The sequence below is a fragment of the Sciurus carolinensis genome, chromosome 17 (genome assembly GCF_902686445.1).
Source record: "Sciurus carolinensis chromosome 17, mSciCar1.2, whole genome shotgun sequence".
Lineage (NCBI taxonomy): Eukaryota > Metazoa > Chordata > Mammalia > Rodentia > Sciuridae > Sciurus > Sciurus carolinensis.
The window spans coordinates 60888354-60913724 of record NC_062229.1 but is presented as its reverse complement, the minus strand read 5'-3'; the positions used below and the strand labels follow the sequence as shown (position 1 = coordinate 60913724).

The following is a 25371-nucleotide window of genomic DNA, read 5'->3' as shown; positions in this document are numbered from 1 at the left end:
AATTACTTTAATAGCCCTTTTAGTCTCTCTTCCACCTTCACTTTTATCAATTCCATATAAACTTTAACTGCCTTTTTTAAACTTCATCATGTCCCTATAAAGAAAAAGAATAACCATTTTAGGGAAAGGTAACTTTTCTATAGTGTTGTTTAGCATCTCTTGTCATTTCCAAATCCTTTTGGTATAGTTCTCTAAAAAGGCATATTTTAATAAGGTGTCATTGAACAGTTCAGAAAAAAACATCGAGAATACTCTTTTGGACCAGAAGGAAAGACTCAAGTCTTATGTACCTTGTGGCCAGAGGGAGGATGTTTGGACAAAGTTGTAAACTGCTCAGAAGAAAAGAAGGTACTATACTATCTACTTAAATACCACCAATACATAATAAGTAACTGGAAGGCAAAGGAAAATAACTAGTAATCCATTTCCATCTATACGTTAATGCAAAGAAGACACCATCCCAAACTCAAGGCGTTTTCCTGCTTCCTTGCTTTGTGCTAAAGCAGTTGATTCAGAGCGCTACCTTGAATTGTTTTTCCAGTCGGGTCTTGCCTCCTACTCCGGGTATGAGGATGCTGTTGACATAGCTATGCAGCTGATTTGAAGCTACTTCAGTCTCCTTTCCAAGAATGGCTTCCAGCAAGGCATCATGGATGAAAATGTACTGCTCCTGAAAGGTACAATATAGGGTGATCACCAGTGAGGGATGTGAGGGGGTAGCCAGGCCTTCACAAGGTCTACCTTAGGTTAACTCTGTCCCGTCAGGGACTTGCTAGTGAGCTCCTTCAGGCATTTGCCACTCAGCAGTTTGTTCTCATACTCACTGCCTTATCCATTATGATTTACTTTCATGTAGAGATTGTGTTGTTTATCTCTCTATTCCACACCATGCTTGGAATGGGTGGTTCAGTATAGCCAGCAACTGAGACGTGTGCTCACTGAAGGGCTCAAGAACCATCATTACCATGTTTTCAGGCCAGACAACATGTTTAACTCCCAAAGCCTCTAATAGAGCTCTTGATGCAACTGTATATGATTCTGTGCACTTGTGTGGTTACTGAGCACTCAAGATGATATTAAGATCCACATTGCAACAGAAACCTGTGATCCAAAGAGTGGAACTGTGCTCAGTGTATCTTCTAATACAAACCTGTAAATTCCCTTGAGCCCTAAGAGGATGAATCTGTCTCAACGTGGCTCAACTTTTGGTATCTCAAGAGGGCGCGGCAGCAACTCCTTACCTCCGTCTGGACGAGGTAGTTGCGCTGTGTCCTGATATGCTTCAGGAATCCCAGGACATTGACTGTGCTTTTATCTTTGATCTGCTGCAGCATGCTGTCTATCACAATGTAGGTGCCCGTCCTGCCCACGCCAGCACTGTGAAAAATGAAGGCGCTCAACTAGGACTTTGTAATTTTTTCAATCCATGGTCACAATGCAAGTATGTAATGAACTGAGAAATAACCCTTTTGTCTAGATAACCTAGTATAAATGACAGAGGATATTCACATAATGGCACCTAAAAGCTTCACTAGGACATATCTCACCATGAACGAGTCTTGAAGAGGAGCAGGCAGACTCTTTCCCAGAGGACCTGGGAGACAAACAGTGTGCGCTCAGTCCCACTCTCAGCTCAAGCAGACACATGAGACTCAAACTGCAAGGGACTGAGGGGCGACTCATGGCAGCAGCAGCCTGCACCCCAGAGCTGGCCTGCTGAGGCACGGTGCAGGCTGCTTTTAAACTTGCACTTGGTTCTCCAACTCTCCCAGGAAGTCTGAGTACTCATTATCTTTTACTAAGCCCCTTTCTATACGTCTGCCTCTGTTGCACACATCTAGGAAACTAATGATCTCAGTATCAGAAAGTTCCTATTTAAATAAGGGATGTTTTCCTTTAGTAATCTAGTTGTAGAATGAAAATGGTACATCCAGAAAATTGGGTTCCTTATATTTGCATTTCTTAATTGTGATTTAAACAAATAGGAAGATCTGAATTCTGCAGTACTGAATAACAAGCTTGTTTTGGCAGAATGCCCCAGAAGGTTCCCGTCTAGCACAAAACCTAGGCTGTTTGATACTGATCTCCACTTTAGTGATTCCTAAATGGATTAGTGAAAAAGTAGAGTTCTCATGGGATTTTAAGCAGAAGATGTGTTCTAACTTGTGCAAAGGGCTTGTTTTGTGAGAGCATTTCATAAGAAAAGCCCAAAAGAAATGTTTAGAAAATGCCATTTGGCTATGCAACATCAATCACAGAATAAGTAACATCCATTTGAATACCGAAGCCAAATAAAACCCAGAAGGTCAAGAATGCACTAGCAAATGAAATGCAATAACAGCATTTTTAAGCAACCACCTAAAATTTAATTTAGGGGAAAAATAGAATTTATGCTTTTTTGGGGGGGTTACTGGGGATTTAACCCAGGGGCACTTGACAACTTAGCCATTTCTTCAGCCCTTCAGCCCTTTTGAGATGGGGTCTTGCTGAGTTGCTGAAGCTGGCCTCATACTTGTGATCCTCCTTGCTCAGCCTCCTGAGTGGCTGGATTACAGGTGTGCACCATCGTGCCCAAGTGCTTTTTAAAAGTATTTTATACAGCACGTCTAAACCAGAAATTTTAAAAACATCTTTTCATATATACTATAAATATTATTTAGAGGAACCTTTCTGAAAAGCCCCAATCTCTAGTGTGGAAAGCTCTTATAAGTTCAGGATATTTTTAAAAATTAGCATTAGCCTAAAACTTCCCTATAAACAGTTAGGGGCTTTTACTAATAAGATCATTTTATTAAAACCAGAGATTCATCTAGTTGAGATTTTTTTTTTTCCAGAATTGCAGATGGTTTATTAATGTGATGGAAATATGGTTACTTGAAAAGACTAACAGGTTTATTCATCCCAGTTTTAGAGGAAGATTCGGCCAAAGTCAAGCAAAGCAATAGCAGAGTTCCTATGGTCCCAGTTCACAGGGCCCGAGCTCCCTGCTCAATCTCCCTCACATGCTGAGTCCCAGGTGGAAGAAGAGAAGGATGCTGGCCCTACCTGCAGTGCACCAGCACGGGGCCCATGTCTGGCACCCGGGCTGCCGAGGATCTCCTCACGAAGGTCAGGACTGGGAGGGCATACTCGGGAACTCCCATGTCAGGCCACTGTGTGTAGTGATACTGGATCACCGTCCTCTCGTTCTGACGACCCTTGGGATTTCCCTTCTGGCCCTGTGAGAAAGGTGTAAGAAGACCTCTTTAATCTGCAGGTGAACATTCTGGAAACAAACAAGGTAAGGGTGTCAGGACCCATGACCTCTGTTCCCATTCCCCCAGATGCTCAGCCAGGTTATTTCCATCTTTGTGGCCAATGTTTTCATTCAATGGAGACATACTCTAGCTGGCTGTAAAACTTCCCCCTCTCTGAGATTAAGATTATCCCAAGAATGGGGCTGGGGTTGTGGCTTAGTGGTACAGTGCTTGCCTGGCACATGTGAGGCACTGGGCTTGATCCTCAGCACCACATTAAAATAAAGGTATTGTGTCCATCTACAACTAAAAACAATTATTAAAAAGAAGAAACATTTAACACCAGTCTTCTGGAGTATCCATAGTCATAGAACTATCCAGAGCGCCTGGTCAACTTTCTGCAAGGCCGCCGTTTCCTAAATTGCTGCCTCACTTAGCTTTCATCTGACCATCTAGATCATGGGCCACGAGTCTCATTCTTCGTCCACTGTCAAGGAGGGACCTTCTGGAAAGGGAGGACAGAGTTGTGCTGTGCCTTCTCAGGAAGTGAAGGGAAAATCCCAAGTGTCAAATGATTCTCCATCTCTAGAATCAGAGGTAAGGTCTCCTGCATCTGCCACTTTATTCAGAGTAGTTTTCTTTTTAGGGACATACCTTTTTGAATTTTAATTATTTTGAAAGAAAAGTCTCAAAAAATCTAATTTTTTTTTTTTTTTTTTTTTTAACGATTCAGAGTCAGTGATCAACACTAAAGATTGAAGATTGTGCTACAAAGCTGATTATGGCTTTTAAAATTTTTTTGTCAACTTTCATTTTTCTGCTTTTTCTTATCAGGATACAGAACACCTGAAATTCCTACACTATCTCTGACTTGAGCCGTTTCTAAGAGAAGGTAAAGTAGGCCTATTTAAACACCTGAAGGGTCCCCGTGAGTAATGTGCTTTGTATATTTTATGCGGATTATTGGCTCGCTTGGACCAGCCACAGCTCTATGATAGAGAGAACTCGGATACAGAGCTGCCCGTTTTCGTGTATTTCTGCCATTTTTGGAAATAACTAGACATAGAAAGGACTGTTAATCTTGGATCACAGATGGGCTTCAGAGCCACCCAAAATTGTATATAAAGTCTGAGTAAATGTAAATTCTTCTCGGACAAGGAGGCTACTATTTTATAACATTCTAAAGATGTCCAGGATGCCAAAAAAGGTCCCATTGCTACAAACAATTGCCATATCAGAGTCTCAAGGATGATTACATTTCCTTACTGAGCCATCTATCTAGAGTACCAAATATTGCTGTGACAGTGGAATTTGACAGAAAAAAAGAGAAACTGAAACAAGCAGCATTTCCGGGCAGTGTGATTCTCAGGCTATTAGTAGTTCTATAGAAAAGAACTTTATGGCTGCGTCCACTGGGAAATGGTTCTACAGGTTTCTGAGCTCCAATACTCCAGTCACTTGTATTCACTGTAAATGTCTAACATGGGATACTCGTGAGGTAGCCTTCATCTCCCATTCTTCCTGAATAGCAGAACTTGCTTTTTCACAAGCATCCATAGGAGTACTAGTCCTTGGCACATTCTTTGGGAAACTTAGGAAATTGGAATTAAAAAGCTACATCAACAAACAGATGCTGCTGTATTTGCTGAGTATTACCAAAACCTAAGAGAATGACTTCCTGGAAAGAAGGAAGAGATCAAAGAACTCCGTCGGGCCAATTAAATTCTACTAAGTGCTTTGCCAGTACCTCTCACACTATACACTGATGCGTCCAGAGGATTGTGGGAAAAAAATTTAAAAATACTTAAGAGATGTCCTGGGAGCCCACCCATTCCCTCAATACCTTTTTCACTTTTGTATTTCTGATTGAAAAACGACGAATAGTGTAGCAGGCGTGTACTTTTGTGCTCTTCAGTGTAACAATAATGTTCCCATACTCCTCACTATTCTCTGTTGGCCAATACTGATCACATTTTCGCTGCAAGAAGGAAAATATTGTGAATTTCAAATGCCCACCTTAAAACACTCACTTACTTGAAGAAGAAATGCATGAGCTGAATGTGCCAAGGTGGATGAGACCTCTGAAGAAGCGAATGGAGTCTGTTAAGTGTGGGCAAGGATGATTACATTTCCTTACTGAGCCATCTATCTAGAGTACCAAATATTGCTGTGACAGTGGAATTTGACAGAAAAAAAGAGAAACTGAAACAACTTGAAAGCAGCATTTCCGGGCAGTGTGATTCTCAGGCTATTAGTAGTTCTATAGAAAAGAACTACTGAGAAACGGGCCTAGTACTTAGGATCATCTCTCCACACATGATGAACTTTAAAGAGGGCCTAAGAAAGAAACCTATTCATTGAACCTGTAAGAAACGTGGGCAAGATGTATTCTTATAAAGGGAATTTAAGTGTCATTTGGAAGGCCGGGCTGGATTTATGGGAGGTCTTTTGTAAGTGGGACTCTGTTATTACTTGGGTCATCAAAGACAAAATTGGGGATCCCACTATCAAAGTGAAACACTAGTTGATTTTGAGCAATGAACTGGAGGCTTAGCTTTTAATTCTAGCCTTTGTATTGTCTATAGCAATTTTATTTTTTTAAACAAAAAGTCTGAATGATGGTCAGGTATTTAAGCCTTCATTGCTTCCCACTCCTCTACAAATGGGTCCCACTGGTAGTTTGTTTCTTCACTACCCCTCGCAGTTCCCAACTTCCCTGCCTTTTGCTCTTCTCTTGCCTGTATTTGGAATGTCCTTTCCTCCTCTCATCTGCCATTTGGCTCCTCCTCAAATATCACTCCTTCAAAAGGCCTCCACACGGGAGGATGCATCCCTTCGTTTCACGGCATTCCCCTAACACACCTGTATCAGCACATTTAATCCATACGTGGAGTGCCCCCGCTCTTTCCCACCAGCCCGCAAGCAGGATAAGAGCAAAGTGAACACATTTCCTTTCTGTAACTCTCTACCTGGTCAAGTTCCTACCCTACAGCAAGTACTCTATAAAATACTTTGACAGGGAATTAAGATGATAATCCAAGATGCTCTTACTCTTCCTTTCTCCACAAGGTTTGTAATCATGATGATGATTCCAGTATTCTGTTCCCAAATCATCCTCCAGAAATCTTCAAATGTAGACTTTAAAGGTCCCTGGGTGGCAATGTAGGCTTTTGCTTTGTTGTAACCCTTCAAAGATGACACAATACAAAGTGAGATGAAGGAAGTGTCACAGAGGACATGTTAATAATTCAAGCCCCTTCCACATCCTGCAGGCTGCGTTTTTAGTGAAAGCTCTGTGCAGTACTCATGTGCAGAAGGCTACAGGTTTCAGTGTTCAGAAATGAGTTTATAAGAACATTGCTGACTTACGTCGACATAGTTTGCATTAATGTAGTCGCTGTGCTTAGAATCTTTTCCTGGTAAAGGTCTTAACTTCACCCTACTGTGATCATCTGTAGAGAGGAAAAGGCAAAAACAATGTGTAATTAAACGCAATAGCATTCTAAATACAAGACAAGGCATCAGGTAATGTGGCATCTCCCAGAACGTCCTGAGAAAACTTCAGCAGAACTACTGTTAAATAGAACGAAACACAGAGTTCATGTGAAACTACGGCAGCTTCCAAAATTTAATTGTCCTCTATTTTGAAACCAAGTTCAAAGGCCTTTCGATACCCATGCACCCATCTCCTTCCCATTTATACAGACAGAAAAAGGCGACTGTCACACTCAGAACAACTGTTTTCAGCAGATTTCACTCCCTGCCATCTCCACAGAACTTAAGTAACTAAAGGAACCAGTTAGTTCTTCTTTGAAGAATCTTAAGTCAGAGGTCAGGTTTTAAGATCCACTGTCCTTAGTTTAGGAACAAAATGGTGTGGGGTGGGGAGGAACATCATGTGTCTAGTTGCCCAAAACAGCAAGCTTGGTGTTTCAAGACAGCAGAAGTGAAGGGAAGCTGAAGTCTCAATTTTCTCTAGTGAGAAACAGAAAGGGCAAAAGTCAATATCACAAAAAGGCTAGTTCAAAATTAAGTCAACTTGGGGACTAGGCTAGGAATAACTGACCTCAGATTATACCAAGCACTTTTTGGAAAGCTCTTTACATTCTTGGAACTGTGAATCTGCCTACTGTTTTTGTTATTCTGAGAAACTGTACAGTTGACATAAAACTCAAATGAAAATTTTGTTCTACAGCATCTGTGTAAAAGCTGCTGTGTCTCACTAACCCTTATTTCTTAGACTGACAAACAGGAACATACCTTTCAAGCTGTAAAGTTCATATTTAACTAAAAGGTAATCAATCAACTGGTTAAAAGGTTAAAATCAGAGGTGGCATGGTGACATCCACATGTACCCTGAAAGTTATAACATCTCTGAAAGAGAAGGCTTTTCCTTTGTCACTTTTCTGGCACAATCATAATCTGACTTCACTTGTTTCTATGACCTTGCTATAGCAAGGCATTCACATAGGGATAGACAAAAGTGACAGGTGATATGCCCACAATCCAAGTGACAAAAACCCAACTGTCTGGACTTGTCAAAATAAAAACATCTAATTTGAATTAGTGAAGTAGAACCCCAGTGAAATACCCCAGTCCTTGGGCACATCACACACAAGTTGCTTTAGTTTTCTGCCTCTTCTGTGCCCACGACTTTTAGGCAAAGCAGAAGAGGTCACTAGAGGCAGAGGCTGCTGAAGTGGAAAGGAGGGTGTGTGTGGACATATGTTCGGCACAGACGCATGCACAGCACTGCTGGACTTGTCTGGTAGGAGAAGCACATGGAATTGACGGTGCTGCATCATCGCAGCACAGTGAGCCTTGAACACTGGGCCTTAGTGAAGCAATACTGCTCGAGTCCACCAGTTCAGACTAAAGAAGTCTTGACTCTTTATTCCTTATTCTTCTTTACCTGCTTATTTTCTCAGATAAGTGAAACCAAACAGTCCTATTCAAAAGTAACTTAAAAACTTGACCTTGAAGTAAAACTATCTTTATATCAAAATCCAAAGAAATGCATGAAAATTAGTTATTAGAGTGAGTTGAGCAAAGATGTATGATACATGATAAATACACAAAAGTCAACTTTCTGTAAACTGTTAATGAACAACCTGAAAATACCATAAACAACTAAAATACTCGGGAATAAATTTAACGAAAGAAATACAACACTTGTAGAGTCAGACTACAACTGCTGAAAGAAATAAAAGACCTAAATGAGTGGAAAGACTACCATGTTCATGGATTGGAAGACAATCTTGTTAAGATGGCAGCGATACCCAAATTAATCTACAGATGCAATGCAGTCAGTCCCCATCAAAATCCTAGTTTGCTGCAGTGATAGACAAGTTGATCATAAAATCCATATGGAAACACAAGGGACCCAGAATAACCAAAAGAATCTTGAAAATGAGGACTCATAAGTTGTCTTTCAGGGCTCACAGTTTCCAGTTTCAAAACCTGTCACAAAGCTGTCAGTAATGAAGGCAGAACAGTATTGGCAAAAGGATAGACATAAGATTGACAGACTATGATTATGAGTCCTGAAATAACTCATTCCTTTATGACCAGCTGATTTTCAATAAGAGTGTTAGGACATTTCAATGGGGAAAGGGAAGTCTTCTCAAATGGTTCTGGGACATGAAAAGAATGAAGATGGAAAGAAGGAATGGTTACCATCTAACTTAGCAATTCTATTCCTATGTTTTCATTGAAGAGAACCTCAGACCATACATAAAAATTAACTCACATTGGTTCAAAGACCTAAATATAAAAGCCAAAACCACGAAACTTGTAGACAAAAACACAGGAATAAATCTTGATGTTATACTAGAATAAGCAATGCTTTCTTAGATATGACACCAAAACCCGTGGACAATAATAGTAATAATAATAATAAAAGTAAGGTGAATTTCACCAAAATGTAAAAAAAAAAAAAAAAGTGTGCTTCAGAAGACACCATTAACTTGAAAAGAATGCAGAGATGGAGAAAGATTTTGCAGTTTATATAGTAGAAGTGGACCTGTATCCAGGATATTTTTAAAGAAGTCTTACAACTTAACAGTACAAGGACAAGTAATCCATGTTTTTCAAAAAGCAGATAAAGGGTCAGAAAAGATATTTCTCCAAGGAAGATATATAAATGGCCAAGAAACACAGGTAAAGATGTTCAGCATCGCTAAGCATAAGGAAAATGTAAATCAAAACTACAATGGATTCAGGTGCAGTGGGCACACCTGTAATCCCAGCAGCTCGCGAGGCTGAGGGAGGAGGATCGTGAGTTCAAAGCCAGCCTCAGCAACTTAGCAAGACCCTGTCTCTAAATAAAATATAAAAAAGGGCTAGGACATGGTTAAGTTAAGTACCCCTGGGTTCAATCCCCAGTACCCACCAAAAAACAAACAAACAAAAAAACCCAAAAAACTAAAGTGGGATACCACTTCATGCCTGAGGCTTGTTATATAAAAAATAAAAAGTTTTGGTGAGGATGTAGACACTGGACCCTCATCTCTCACTGGTGGGAACATAAAATGGTGCAGCAGCTTTGGCTAACAGTTCAACAGTTCCTCAAAATGTTAAACATGGAGTTGCCATATAACTGAGCAGTTCTTCTCTTATGTATACACCCTGGAGAACTGAAAATACGTGTCTACATAAAGCCATGTGTGTGCGTGTTCACAGCAGCATTATTTATTATAGCCCAAAAGTGGGGAAAATGAATAAATAATCAAAATGCTACATATCCAGGCAGTGGAGTATTTTTCAGCTATAAAAAGCAACGGAGTGCTGATGTGAGTCCAGCCTGGAAGAATCTTTATGCAATGTCCACAATATGGAGAGCCCCAGAGAACATAGGCGAGAAATTGCTAGGGGGTAAGAGTGTCAGCTAACAGGTCTGGGGTTTCTTTTTGGAGTGATAAAAATACTCTAAAATTGCATTGTGGTGATTGCACAACTCTGGGAATATACCACAACCCACTACATTGTAAGCTGAAATGGGTGAATTTTCTATGATATGTGAATTAGATCTCCCAAAAGCTTTATTACAAAAACTTCATAGCTCAAATTTTAAGTTGTGCGATTTAAATTCACTTACATAAAATTCTATATAATGTGGTTCTTATTGTATCTAGAGTATCCCTTATCTGAAATACTTGGGACCAGATGTATTTAAGATCCTCACCCCCTCGCCCCTTCTGTAATAGTTTGCATTGACCCTACTGGCTGAGCATCCCTAATCTGAAACTTGGTCACGATAGTGCTCAAAAAGTTCCAAATTTTCATATTACTACAATCCGTTTTATTTGCTAATGACCCAAGCCCTACATGTCTATAAAAGGGGCCTTGCACAGAAGTACCTTAAACTCTGAGGGTTTTCCTTGAGGCTCTATATGAAGAATGCCTATTTGTTTGAGTCCCAACCCTCCAGCATGCCCTTGACCCTGAAAATAGGCCTAAACTTATGGGCTGAAGGCACTGGAGGCTAATCCTTTAAGGAAAGGCCAATTACAAAGCCTTAGAAGACTGCTTAGAAATTCAGGTTGATTCAATTCCACCAATTTTTATTTGTATTAAAAAGAGTTGGTTAAAATCAAGGTCAAGATAGTCAAGTGACATCCAAGCTTTGACAGCCTAACCAGAGGCTAAGGGGGCAGAACATGTCCGCACTTCCCATATACTATTGAAGGTGGCATCTAAGGAGAGGTTAGCTCACAAATGTTCTTTCTTGGCACCCCATTTTTGATAGCTTGGCTTTCAGCTTAAACTCGGCATGAAGATGTAATCTCTTCACAGTTGAGGATGGTTTAGTCTGTTACTCACATGCTAAAATGTTGATGTATCTGTTTTTGTGCTTGTTATCCGGATGATTGGAATGTTCTGCAGTGATGTTCATATCAGCCGTGCAGCGCTGGACTTCCTAGTGAAGAGAATGAACAGCAAGGTTTTAAACAGCCTTTAGAAAAAAGGAATTAAAGTCAAGCTCTGCAAAGCAACATGGTTGCATGCATAGTGATGCCTACTACAGCTGAATAATTCCTATCGTCTAGAGAGTTGAAGCTGTGCTCACACCAGAGCAGCATATGGCTCACGTGCTTGTGGCTACACTGATAGAAACCTGGTGCCACACCAGTCACATGAAGGACAGCAGATATTATGCATAGCACGTGATGATAAACGACTGTGGCTGGTCTGTGTTCACTGCACTGTCTTTTCATCCTTATTTTAGCACATACGCCTAAGACAGGTGTAGTGTCAAGCGGTGTGCCATTCTAATGGCCGTAGCAGTGCCGCCTGCCTGGTTTGCATCAAGAGGCAACACTAGGTGACCATCCAGGTTTGTGTGTGGTGTTCATACAAGAATGAAACTGCGCAGTCAGACAGTTCTCAGAACTCGTCCTTGTTAAGCAATGACTGCACACACCCCACAGACGTGTCTCACTCCCTAGCACCCACGGTTGCCAGGACCTCCCCAGTCCCACCTTCTGATGTAATCATAGCCATAATCATATCAAGCATATGAAGAATATCAGAGTATAATTTCACTTCTGAATTCATCCATCTACTTATTCCAGATTTTGACCTAGGCATTTAAAAAATTCTTTTATGGTTATGATTATAGTCTACAAGAAAAAAGATTCTGTAGTTACCAAATGTGATCAACCAAAAAGAGGCCTGAAAAAAGGATGATGGAGGCAAAGACAGGAACAGAGGAAGGCTTAAACCAGGAGACAATAATTTACCTGAGTCTTGGAAAATAACGGGAATTCCCAAGAAGCAAATTTCCACCATGATTTGCAATATGTTCAGAGGCCTTATGGCCTCATTTTATGAGACTGCAAATTGACTATAAAGACTCAGTCCTGTAATGACACTAATCTACAGTCTACTTGTCATGTCTGGCTCAGATATGTGCAGCCCTGACAAATTATTTGTGAACACTTCACTTTATCTAAGTGAACTTTCTTTAGAAAAACAGCAGTGGCAGAAACATTTCTACCACCATCTTGGCCCTGGATATAAACATCATCCATTAGCCAAACACAAGGTTGCTGAGAAGCCAAATTTTTCTACACTGTATGCTTCAAACCCAGGAAAGGACTGGAGTGAACTAATAAGGGAAGTCATTAGCACTGCACAGCTGCTCCAAAAAGCAGGAGTAAAATAACACAATATTATCAGGAGAAATGTTTTACACATAGCAGATGTAACAGAGTTTAGGAGTGTGTAGACTTTTTTTCACAAAGGAGTTGCATAGCAATTACGGATGTTTTCCACAGCATTTACATTAAGCATGATGAAAACAAGGAACTGGTTGTGTTTTATAGCCTCCAAGTACTTCCCAAAGAGGAGTCCCCCTTCTCCCTCCAAGAAGAAAGTCACTGTAATCAAAGAATTTCAAGTGTAATAACAAAGGGTTACTGTCTGTTCAAAAAACCATATTTGTGGACTCTGATTCTTGGAAACCGTATGCTGAATTTTTCATATCTGTGGAATTTCCCAGCTGCCCATTAAAAAAGAAAAAATCCCACAGACATTAATTCAACCCACCTCTATGGGGAAAGTGTTTTATGACATGTTTACCTGCTTCTTACCCTTACTAAATATGATAAACTGTTATTTCCTATTCTGAAATAGTTTATAACTGATGGTTTTGCAAACACTAGTTTAAAGGGCCTAAAAGCTGCCTTTGGCCCATTTCTTTTTAAAGTGTGGGCAAAAAGTCATCAGTCTGGATCAGTTAACACCTACAAGAACACAAGCAATGTTAACTGTACTTGGAATAGTGGGACCTCCCTTTGGAACTACTGTAAATACTCTTTTGAACTGTTTCAAAGCAGCAAGCATTTGCAAATGGATTTGTATTCTGATGATATAATTCCTCTATCTACAAATCCCAGAAACTGACCGACATCCTTAGTTTGGGAAGTCATACCTCTGGCTTGTACCTCTTCAGGGCTGACCTGTTTAGATATTTTGTTCTGAGAGATTTTTTGCCTTTAGTCCTTTAGTCTCAGATTGTTTGGTTATTGATTTTTCTTCTTCCCCTGTTGTGTGGATCGACAGCCCTAGTTACAGATGGAGGCTGGGCCTTTATTATAACGTAATGCAGTTGACCAGGACCAGCCTGGGAGCAGCTGGCTGCACGGTTTAAAACAGTCATTCAATATGGCCAAACTCTTTTGTTATCTAAAACCCTCGATCTGATCCGTTGCCTCTATTTCACTTTTTCCAATTATGTGAATGACAGAAAACAAAGCATAGTCATAAATAATGTTAAATCTGATTTTATTAGAATTCATGGGGTTTGCAGAAGGCCTTCTGATTTTATCTTGTGGGTAATAATGTCATTTGTAATTGCTTCCAGGACTGCCTGGCTCATTTAGATGCTGATAATGTCATCTGATCCTGGAGTGGCTTTTCTCCATCAAAACTGGCATTTCAGAGTTTATGTGATTATAATAGGTGTTAAAACCCTTTAAAATGACACTGGCCAATGGAGTGTATATAGTAATCTATTCAGCACTGATATTTTACACTTGTATTTTCTCTATTTAAGAAAGGTAGAAGTCTTAATTTTAACAGGCATACAACCAGAGGACAGGGCCAGTGGAATACAGGAAGTCTAAAATACAACAAAAATAGTAACATTTGATATACCACGAATTCTTAGGAAATGAGAGGCCAGATTACGTCTCGCCTGGAGTCGTGGACAGGAGAGGCTAGCTAGCGCATACTTCAAGACCTACTGTTTTGCCTTCTGTGCTTCCATTAAAGATAATAATATAAAACTGAAAAAAAAAAAATACATGTAGAAATCTTTCAGCAAAACAAGCCGATGGCCCAGTGTTAGAGTGAGCACGTGTGCCACTCAGGCCCACAGCCATGGGACAGGGGCTGCTCATCAGGTGCCAGTACGCTGCATCTTCCACCTTTACCCTCTTCCACTCAGGCCACGAAGTGCTGCCAGACTGACTGACTTCCATTATTGTGTTGATCTGCTCAGAAACCTCTGGACAGATGTGTTTCAAGGGCCCAGCCTATCTTCCACAAGCTGCCTTTCCTGTGGGTTTTAACTCCATGCCCTCTGGAAGACAAAGGTCCCTGCTCCTGGCTTCACTGCCATGTACCTTGCTAAAAGCACCTGTTCTCTTCCCCTAACCGGATCCGCATCTTCACCTAAAATGACTGCCTTTCCCTCCATCTCTGGAGAGTACAAGGCAGCACCTGTCACCCTGCAGCTGGCCTGGGACACAGGCTAATTTTTTTCCATGTACAGTTTGTGAAATTTAGCTAGCCCACTTTCTTCTCACTCTTGATAAGTGCTTCCACCTGAACAGCTATGCTTTCTCTTCATAAAAAGGGTCTAAAATGTTTTTGATATCCAAGTCCAAACTGACATTCTGTCACAGAAGTGCTACAGGGTCAGTCTCTGCCCTCTTGCAGGCAGCATCTTCAGGCAGCATTACACCTCTGTCACATGTCATCAGCAACCCTGGAAGTGTCCTTTCGTGACACAAAGTGACTGTGGCCACTACTCCCTCAGAGCATGGGGCTCAGGTGGACCCAGCTTTGTTCTCTTGATTTAAGATCAACCAGCCCAGATTTAGCTCAGCTGGTTAATGTAACGGGCTGTCCCCCAGAGGATCCTGTCAAGCAGCTTGGGATCTCTGGCTTCATCTCTATACCCAGTCTTTAAACTTCTGATTCTTCCAAACCTTGCCTGTTAATTTTGTTGGTCCACAGAGCTTTGGCACAGTGTGCTGGTGCTGCATTTTTGGAGATGTTGTGCATTGTGATCGTGGGGGCCAGGAAAGAGGCTGCTCATCTCTTAGCACCACCCTGGGAAGCCATTTCATGGAAAGGAAGGACAGTGAGGTGAAGAGAACGTGGGCACTGAGCAAAGGGACATGACCCTGAGACAAGGCGTGATGTTATTGTCACTGACTGCAAAATCTTTCAGAGGTACAATGTCACCGCTTTTCACAGTGTCCAAAATTTATCTGACAAGGACAAAATGCTGGCTTTCAGCATCACCTCTAGACAGACTCAATATTCCCAGTGGGTGGTTTTTCGTATTCTCGCTGAAACAGCAGAGCTCTGAAAATATGAAAGCTATTCACCAACATTTTTTACTTCCAAGATTTTAAAACCACATGGGGCAGAAAGAACTTTCACTGAATTGTCCAATCGGAATTTCTGGGTGCCTTTGTCCTCTCACTCCCTCAGAGCTCTATACCTGCATTTTAGCACTGAATCTTGTTTTGCTGTGTCTTCTATAGTTGTGTATCCCCTCTGGTCTGCCCATGTCCCAGTCACACCTAGCTGTTTAGCGCAAGGTCTCTATTGTTTTCTCCCCTTTTGCAATTAACCCAGGTGCTCATGCACAGCACAGCGCTCTACCGCCGAGCTAAATCCACCACTGTACCTTACGTCCAGAGAGTGGTCTCTGGCGAATCCTCAGTTAACTACTAGATGAGTTGTTTCATCTCCTCTTACTGGGAAACTATTGACCCTTTTCTCTCTGACTGGAACTATGAATAACTCTAGGCCTCTATTCAGATGTTGGGTGAGATTTTTGTTAATGTCAGATTCTTTGTTTGTATGGCACTAGGGCCCAAACTCGGGACCTTGCCTCAGGCCAGGCAAGTGTTGTACCATTGAGCCACATTCGCAGCCCTTTTGGAGCCAGGGTCTTGCCAAGTTGCCCAAGCTGGCCTGGAACTTGGAATCCTCCTGCCTCAGCCTCCTGAGCTGCTGGGATTACAAGTGTGGGCCACTCTTCCTGCCTTAAAAATCAAAATCCGAGCTAGCTGCACAGGCTCTACACCACCAGGATCATAGATTAAGAGGGGGGTCCTTACTTTTGCTCCCTGCTTTTTGTTTTTTTGCCAAGGCATAGCTGCACGGCCAGTTTCACAGTGTCACTGGCTCTCTTGGCTAGTTCTCCTCCTCACTTCAGCGCATCATAGAGTGCTATTGTAATAAGAGTCTGGATGATCTCAGAATTAACCAGGTAGGTTTAAGCCAGGATCGTGTTGGTCTTAAGCCCTCCTGCTGTCATTCCCAAAACTCAGCCATCCAGTGCCTTAGTTTTCTCATGGGCAAAGTTTCCTCATCTGTAAAGTTAGGACAGTAAGCCCCACCTCAGAGGGTAACTCTGAAGGAGTGGAATAATGGGTACCCAGTGCTAAGTGAATGCTGGCCATCACTATTCCTTATGTGGATCTAGAAATATGAGGGTGAGATTACTACCCTCACCAAAATAAAGGGTTTATTTTTATTACTTTTATCACCACAATCTTTTTCTGCCTTTCTTTCTATAGCCTGTTCTCAATTGTTCCTGAAACAGCATTAGGTTTTTTTTTTTAAGATAGCTTATTACCAAAAAGGAATAAATGCTTTTGTTTTAAAAGGTTCCAAGTTTTTGCTAAATTAGAAGGCAAGATTTGTACTTATCTTCCCCCCCTTACTGTTCTCTTCAGAAAAGAGAATATTCTTCCTACTTGGAATAGCTTTGATTTTCAATATTTCAGGCCAGAAAAGACTGAGATGGTAAAAGTAGAACAATATGTCCTCCCTGCCTACCTTCCCCATTCCACTCCTGTAAATATCAGCAAATAGTATTTAAACTATAAAGTTCAGGGGAGGGGACTGAAGCGCTCAGCCACTGTATTTTTTTTTTTTTTTAAAGGACAGAAATAGGGTACAGATGCCAAGGATTTGTTAACAGTCATGATTTTGATGCAGCAAAGCCCATTTTAAGTCAGATCAAGTATACAGAGGTGTAGCTGATTATTTTGAATAATTAAATGGTGTCAAAACCAGCTGTGATGAATAGCACTGGGGTCTCAAATCATAAATAATTGAGAAACCGGAGTTGCATTTGATCATCCTGATCAAGTTCTGCTCTCTGGAGGATAAATGTTTGTCCTGAATACCATCAACATTGTTAAATGCCTCAATATTCTTGCTCAGTCATCCAGCCAACAGTCAATTGAACTAAATCACTTTAACACCACACACATTTGCTGTCCTCATGAATACAAAATGTTTGACTTAAACCATGTTCTCTGTAGTTGAATAGGCACCTTTTTGGGTCGGCATCTAATAGGAGCATTAGATACTTGACATGCTTTTGTTTGTTCCATGAAACATACAACTTTGCAGAATAAATCTAGAGTCCTTTACCTGTTCTGCTCAAAGAAATGACATGAAAACTAAGAGAAAGACTTAATTTAAAATGAGTTGTCAATATAATTGCCTTCCTGATAGTCTTCGGGGATTCCAAATTTGCATAGAGAGGGGATGTTTGTCCTTTTTCTCATTGTTCCTGTAGGACGATCACTCCGCCCAGCTGTGGGGCTCCCGGAAGAGTCCCCAAGCGCTTACCTCCCATTCCCTCACTTGAGTCCCAGAACCAATTGTGCGGAAAGAGGTGGGCAGGTCAGCGTCAATACCGTCACTTCCATTTTAAAATAGAAATGAGGAAGAGAAAGGAACTGACTTACCCACAAAGCTAGAAGACAGCTGAGCTGCCACGAAAACTTGGCCCCCTCGGCACAACTCTTGCTGCCAGAGATGTGCCTAGTTAAGCGCCTCAGTGAAGAAAAGGGCAGTCTGTTTAATAGCTCCTCATTGACACCCTGTCACTGCTGAACTGGCACAGAACCCAGAGTTGGCAGGATGGCGCGTGCCACACTCTACCTTGTTTCCTATACACCAGTTCTTAAAATCAGAAGCCTGTGTTAACTACGTCTTGTCTCCAAGGATTAATAATCGTGCAAACAGCCACCATCGACGATTTGCTTGCTTCTTAATAATTAACCCAGCACTTTCAAAGATGCTTATCGTGTATGTTTCCTAACAACTTTAGGATGTGGGCGACAGTAGCAGCAATTTTTTCTTCAATGAGGAAACTGGGGATCAGAGATGAAGTGATTGGCCCACGGGCTGTGAAGCTCACTACCAGTGCAGCCAGCACCCAGATCCTCACGCCAACCTGCTGTCTCCACTACACCACGTGCAGCGCAGGCACGGCAGGGAATCGGGGCGCTTAGCTCTATGACTGTTGTTCCCTGCTAGAAGAAAGATGAAGAAAGAAGCCCCAAATTAACCCCCACTATCTGCCTCTTTTCTACCAGAGTAGGAAAGTCTGTTCTTTCACAGAAGCACATGTTCAGGACCAGTGCAACCAATTCCCTTTCACCTGATTTTTCTGGGAAAAGAATGCCTGTAAAAAATCACATATATATAAAACAAAAAAAAATCTCCAATTTTCACAGTTGTTTTGTGGGGCTGAGAATAAACTCAAGTTTTCAAAGATCTCTGAAGTAAGAGTTAGGTTTCTAGAAATTTCCAGTTTTGAAACATACCTCAAAATCCTCAGAGAATCCGTGCTGGTTATTAGAATAGAGCTCACCAATGTGTTTGATGAACTGTTTGACAGGAATGGCTTCCATATCATCTGGGGGAAGAGAGTGGAATACAGAGTCACACAGAATACTTCCATGAAGCAAACCATACTCATTTAAGACAAATACTTGATTTTTGCAGAGAGTAATATAACTGCCCCATCTGACATAGATCTCCTGAAGGAAGGTCTTAGGAATCTATTTCACATTAGGACCTTTAGTGCCAATAAACCAAGTAAATGGGACTTAAAAAAAAGAATTTCCTTTTTATATTAAAAGCATTTTACAAAGTTACATGACATCATACTCTTAACCAAGTCTTAATTTACCAACTGCACCTGTTTGCCAAGAAATTTTACCACCACCAGGATTTTTTTTTTAAGTTGAATCTCAATGGGGTTCTAGCTTGAACTTGGAGCAATTAAGTTCTATTTCTAATCTTTTACGTCTACGTGATCCTTTGTACGTAGATAGATGCCCTTGTACAGGCTGGCTCTGGGTACAATGCCATTTTAGTTCAAGACAGCTGTGTCTCCATGATGCCAAATAATCAGCCCGACTAAATTAACTGGATTTTTTGGGTGTTGACAGACTAGGTATAGATTCAGGAAGACTCCACATTCCAGCTTGCTGTAGTGTTGTCACTTCAAAAGGACATTTTCAGTTCAGGAGCCTCAAGTGTGTCTTAGGCTTATTTACAGAGACCCCTCTGGTCCTCAAGTGCCACTACACAACAGCCACACCCACCTTGCTGGAGCTCCCCGCCTCCTCCTCCCTTCTTCCTCGACCCTCCCCCGCAAATATTTCCTTTTAAAAATACTCCGCTGAATTTGAGATAAACAACAGACATGACATTTACTTTATTCAGAGTGAAAGATCTTTGGCAAACGCACAAACATCTAAACTGCCACAGATGCTTTTCTTAGCAAAGGGTATGAAGATCTGTATGTGTAAATGAAGTCCTACTTTGGCAAGAATTTTATAGATCCAGGCCTGACAATCTGATTTCTCTTCATCTGGTGACAGTTAACATTGACTATGTCATTCCTTCTCTACTTTCTTTTGAGAGAGCAAAGCTCTAGGGTGGCTTTTTGCATCTATTGACATTTTCAAACTTGAATCATCCTTAGGCGGAAAATAGCATCTCTTACACTTTGTTTAAGAAAGGTGATTTATATGTCCATAGTCCAAGTTGCTTAGCCTAGAAACATTACTTATCAAAGAGGCACTCCTCTGTAAGCACAACTTCTCTCTGTGTGAACAATTAAAGTCCTGATCATTTTAATAGGCAACCTTATGAAAAAAAATTGCCAAGTTATTTACAAATATTTCAGGATTGAAGATGTTCATGAATATGCAATCATTTTGTACGCCCAAGAATTCTATAGCTCCCATGATGTAACCAGCATTAACAGACTAAGCAGAGCCAAAATGTTTCCCCAGAATATTTAGAGAATGCACAGTTCAAGGAAAAAAGTTCCAAATTTATCTGATCATTTGACTTAGAATGTTTAGAAGTAAGCAAATTCCACGGTAATGATCAAGTGGCAATGACAGACTCTCGCGTTGAGGAAAGGGTTAACATGCATAGAGTTAGGGAGTCTCTCAAAGATTCCCACAAGGACTAATTCATCTTTGGACAGGAGGCAAAATGGCTGAAGACACAGCCCACCCCACAAACACCCTAGTTTACACACTACATCGATTCTCTCCTATTTATTTAGAAATGAGATACAATGGATACAGTTAATAGTGACAGGGAGAGGGCAATATTTATTTCATAATGTTACTTTGGAATTTTGGATTCCCAATAAAGCTATAAGCCATGATTAAGGACATGGGCTGTAATTCAAAACATGAAAATGTCCATTTTTCCCCATAAAATATTTTAAAGATTATAGGATTCTAAGGTAAAAACCATGGTGTTTGAAAGGTCACAGCCCACTTCAGATATGACAGAAAGACTTTCTGGTTAACCGTTTTATTATCATTTTTTTTTTTCCTGTAAAGTGCTCACCAGTAATATCCAGGCTCATGTCACACATGCCCAGAAATGATCTGCCCACTACTCCCTGTGGCTAGATGCAGCAAAAATCCAGCAGAGCTCACTATGATAATCATGGAAATATATGACTCACTATTCTCTCCAATTTGCATCTTTATCCAAGGAAGTCTAGCCACACCCTCGGGGTTTCCAGGCACTGCCAGTAACGTCATGTAACTACTAGACAGGCAGATGCACATACAGATGCTTTTGTACTGACCACCCTTGGCTACCAGATACTGTATCATTGCTCTCGTTCAAGTATCTGAGAGGTTATAATTTTTTCCTCCGTATTATGATGAATATAAGACTAAGACCAATTCCAAGTGCTAATTGTTTTCCCTCTCACAGTTTTTCTATTAAGTTTGTGAGTCAAAAGATTATCAAGTTAATATGACTAGCAAACGGGTCAGCAATTCAGGACAGCATCATGGGCCTGATCTATGCAGTTCTTATCTGGAAGGATCCTGGGTGGTGTTATAAAATGTCCATGCAGACAGTGTTCTTTATAGACAAATGTCTGAGTTTCATTCAAAGTTGTGGGAAATAGCAGCAGTGCTAACTAGTGCCCAGGTGTTACTATTGAAAGAGACGGGCACAATTTTCAAACCCACTGTGCAGTGAAAAAATAGGTTCGAAATAACTGAAGGCTGAAATATAGCAGAAAAAGGAAGCTGTAGACCCAAAGGAAAGACTGCTCCAACTAAGACAGAAAATGGCTGTGGTCTGGGCCACAGAGGATGGGAAACCAGTGGACACAGCATTGACTGAGTGCTGAGAACTCGGCCTGATAGTAGGGAGGTGGGCTTTTCTTGGGGCGGGGTATGTGTTGGAGCAGAGATGAACACAAGAAGCTGGGGTACACGCAGCGAGCGTGTGATGACATGGCAAACGCTCAGGGCCAGGAGGAGGATGGGTATGACCTGGAGAATAAATGTCACTGCTGTGGTCGGGGGAGAAGCATACAGAAAACAGGGGCTGGAATCAAAGCAAACTCGCTTTCAGTAACTACAGACTTGCCAGGAGCTGGGTGTGGTACAACAAAGCACAGTGTAAAGAAGGAGCTGGAATGAGAAGAGGGCCCCCATCTTCAGCCCTCACTGGTTCCCGGAGACTGTGGAACGTCTTTTCATACATTCAAGTGTTCAAGAACCAGGTGAAGGGAACACAGGTATCCTTATAAAGTAAGAGAACTTGAGGCAACCTGTCTGAAGTGACGATGGCAGGGCTACCAAACTCAGCCTGCAGGCCTATGCACTGTGATATACTGCAGGTCTTTGTCTCAAAGTACCACAGTTTCAAGGAAGACCAAGACACTGAATAGGATATCTTTGTTAATCTGCTCAAATATTACTTTATTTTTTTTTTTCACTTTAAAGTCAGTTTATTTTTTTTTAATTTTACTAGATAACATTTTATTTATTTATTTTTTTACGTTTACATAGGGTAATGATGTTTATTTTATTTTTCCCCTCCCCCCACCCCTCCCACCCCTCTTTTCCCTCTACACAGTCCTTCTTTCCTTCATTCTTACCGCTCTCCTTAGCCTAACTCTAAACCTAACCCTAAACCTAATGCTAGCCCCTCCCACCCCCCATTATATGTCCTCATCCGCTTATCAGCGAGATCATTCGTCCTTTAGTTTTTTGAGATTGGCTTATCTCACTTAGCATGATATTCTCCAATTTCGACCATTTGCCTACAAATGCCATAATTTTATCATTCTTCATTGCGGAGTAATATTCCATTGTATAAATATGCCACAGTTTCTTTATCCATTCATCAACTGAAGGGCATCTAGGTTGGTTCCACAATCTGGCTATGGTGAATTGAGCAGCAATGAACATTGATGTGGCTGTATCTCTGTAGTATGCTGATTTTCAAATATTACTTTATAATTTTGTGCCGAAATTTTTATTTATAGAAGTTTCAGATACCTAAGGGTTAAGGAAAAGCAAACTGCTTGTTATCGCTACATCATCCCATTATAAAATGTTTGAAATAATCAAATGACAACTGATATCTGAGGAATGAGCTTACTGTTATTAAACAGAATTACTTAGACTTAGTTCCAAGATTTCAGCTTTCGGTGGTTAGAAAGCTGAGCTATATGTAAATAAGAGGATTTTTATTTGAGTCAATCCGCAACAAAAATTCCTGTATGATCTCTGGTTTGTAGACACCTGTGTTAGTTAGCTTTTCATCACTGTGAATGAAATACTTGAGAACAACTTCTTATAGGAGGAAAAAGTGGTGTTTTTGGCTCACTGTTGCAGTGATTTAGTCCATGGGTGGCTAACTCCATGGCTCTGGGCCCAAGGTGAGGCAGATCATCATGGCGGAAGGGCATGGTAGAGGAGCACTGCTCAATTCATGGCCGCCAGAAAGCAGAGAAGGGGGAGTGGCTACAGGGAAGCTGACGCTTTCTAGGGCCCCCAGCCACCAGCCTCCTCCAGCCATGCCCCACCTGCCTACGGTTACCACCCAGTCCTTTCAAACTACCATGGACTGTTTGGGTTACAGCTCTCACAGTTCAATCATTTCACTTCTGAACATTCCTGCATTGTCACAGGAGCTTTTGGGGGACGCCTTATATCCAAACCAGAAGAATACCAAAAGCAGAGCCTTAGGGGTGAGCCGAAGACAGCAACTTCTGTGGGAAAGAAGGCACCAGAGTCGAGAGAGTGTTGACCTCACACACAGCACCGTACAACATGAAGCGCTAAGCTAAGGAACAGAAGGAAGAGCCGTTCCTGTCATCTGGGTGGCTTTTCCCCATGCTTGCATCTTCGGAACTATAAGAGGCAGGTCAGCACTTCATGCTGCTAATGTACTCCTCCGTGCTGAATTTGCTTTCTCTTCATCTTTAGGAGAATAGGAGGAATAAAGGGAAAACTTTGTTTTCTGCAATCTTTGGTTTGATATTAGAAAGGAAAAATAAGCAGCCAAGGCTGTCCCTGCATGTACACCATTGGGAGGGGCTGCGCAGGGCCCAGCCTCAGTCCATTTCCCAGAAGAAGGGCCATTAGCCAGGACCTCACAGAACTGTGTCTCAGCCCCACTGATGGAATTCCTCCTAGGATCAGGCGCCCAGAGGCAATGGTGCGAGTAGAAAGGCCAGGGCCAATACCTGGTGTTAACGCCTCTCAGGGATTCCCTTCCCTCAGCTGTGAAATGGGAATAACAACCACACCCAGTTCCTACGGCACTGTGCAAAGTAAACAAGTACTTGTAAGAGTGCTTGGTATTTAGTGACTATTTAACAGTTGTGACTCCTTACCAGGTGCTACTTGCATTAACGGTTAAATCCTATGACCTCCAGGCTGTCACTCCACAGATGAGGAAACTGTGACTCATGGGAGCCTGCCCAAGGCCCACTGCCACTGTCTACCAATAGGTCCAGGCCCACTGCAGAGCCTGGGTTCTTCCATATTACCTTACCTTCCTACATTACACTTCAAAGCCACTTCCCAGTGGGGATAGGAAGAAAGGCTGAAATGACATGCTTTAACTTCAGTCACCTGGAAAATTCACACTGGTAGCCTGATCACTTTGTGATGCCAGGTTTTAAAAAAAAAAAAAAAGAGGTACAGTATCTACCTTGCTGTCTTTGGCTCAAGGTCTACTCAAGAAAAGGCTCCCACCAGCTTACTTAGGAAGTATGTGGCTATACGCATAAATGCCATTAAGATTTCAGAGGCCCGTAAGTCACCTGCTCTGCAAAGGAGGCCTGTGAAGTTGGTGTAGCCCTCAGCACATCTCTCAACCCTATCCCACAGTCCAGTTCCCCTGGGGTCCCATGGGAAGCCCCAGCATGTACAGTGCAGTGCTTGCCTCAGACAAGTGCCGCTCAGACTTCCTGTCCCCTTAGCCCTCACCCCAGTCCCCATACTGGGCTATCATCAGGTTCTGGTAACGCTCCCTTAGTGGGTCGACCTTAATTTCTGAAGTTGGTATTTCCCCTCTTGTCTGCCCAAGTTCAGGCCTCTTCTTAGTAATAGCCCCGTTGTCAACTTAGGAAGATAAAGCAAATAGGAAGTAAAGGATCATTATCAAGATTTTCATTCCTGAGCTAGGGCACAACAAATAGATTTTTGTCTAAATCAAACTCTTAGGATACAAGGAGTGTTGTGGAGATGGGAACATTTTATTTCCTGACATAAAAAGAAATCTCTTTTCATTTATGGCACAATGAAGTCCATAAAGAAAGGGCTTCATTATAGTCAAAAGACCAATGAATCTCCTTTGAAGATAATCTCTGTATAAATAAAATATGCCAACAAGGTTGGTTTAATCCCAAGGGTTTTAAAGTGCAGGTTTAAAGCCCCTTTATATGCTGGCACCCTGCTGAAGCCAGTGACCTTCAAATTATTAAGATGTATTTTAACTGCTGGAAAGGCATGAATCATTTCTGGATTTCTAAGCCACTGGGTAGCAACATTGTGTTTTGTAATGTTCTTATTAGAAAGTTAGATTTTCTAATTTCCAAAGAAAAGCATCTGGGAGGACATTTGGCACATTTGGAAAACTTTCGAATATACTCTATAACAGGTTAATTTCATGAGCTAAACTCTAATCTTAAAAAGATTGATATGTAAGTAAAGTCTAAAAGAATATAATCAATATAATTTATAGTTGACAGGTTAGGGCATGCTTCAGGAATGACTGACAGAAAAAT

The 25371-nt window shown here is 41.4% G+C and overlaps 1 protein-coding gene and 1 long non-coding RNA gene across 3 annotated transcripts in view; one reads left to right on the top strand and one right to left on the bottom strand.

Annotated features, from left to right (window-relative positions):
* The window catches only part of Ptprg (protein tyrosine phosphatase receptor type G), a 707594-nt gene that overhangs the window by 20325 nt on the left and 661898 nt on the right, over positions 1-25371 (bottom strand). Inside the window, 8 exon segments of the mRNA XM_047532314.1 lie at positions 524-670; positions 1242-1377; positions 3046-3218; positions 5080-5214; positions 6288-6422; positions 6606-6688; positions 11058-11154; positions 18611-18702. Of these exon segments, the coding sequence (XP_047388270.1) occupies positions 524-670; positions 1242-1377; positions 3046-3218; positions 5080-5214; positions 6288-6422; positions 6606-6688; positions 11058-11154; positions 18611-18702 (998 nt within the window).
* On the top strand, positions 97-23634 carry LOC124969388 (uncharacterized). 2 transcript variants are annotated; one of them, XR_007105961.1, is made up of 5 exons: positions 97-677; positions 2906-3280; positions 3693-3833; positions 4071-4128; positions 23266-23634. It is a non-coding gene; the product is annotated as an uncharacterized LOC124969388 (long non-coding RNA). The 2 variants fall into 2 exon arrangements; XR_007105962.1 differs by lacking the exon at positions 97-677 and adding an exon at positions 739-1441.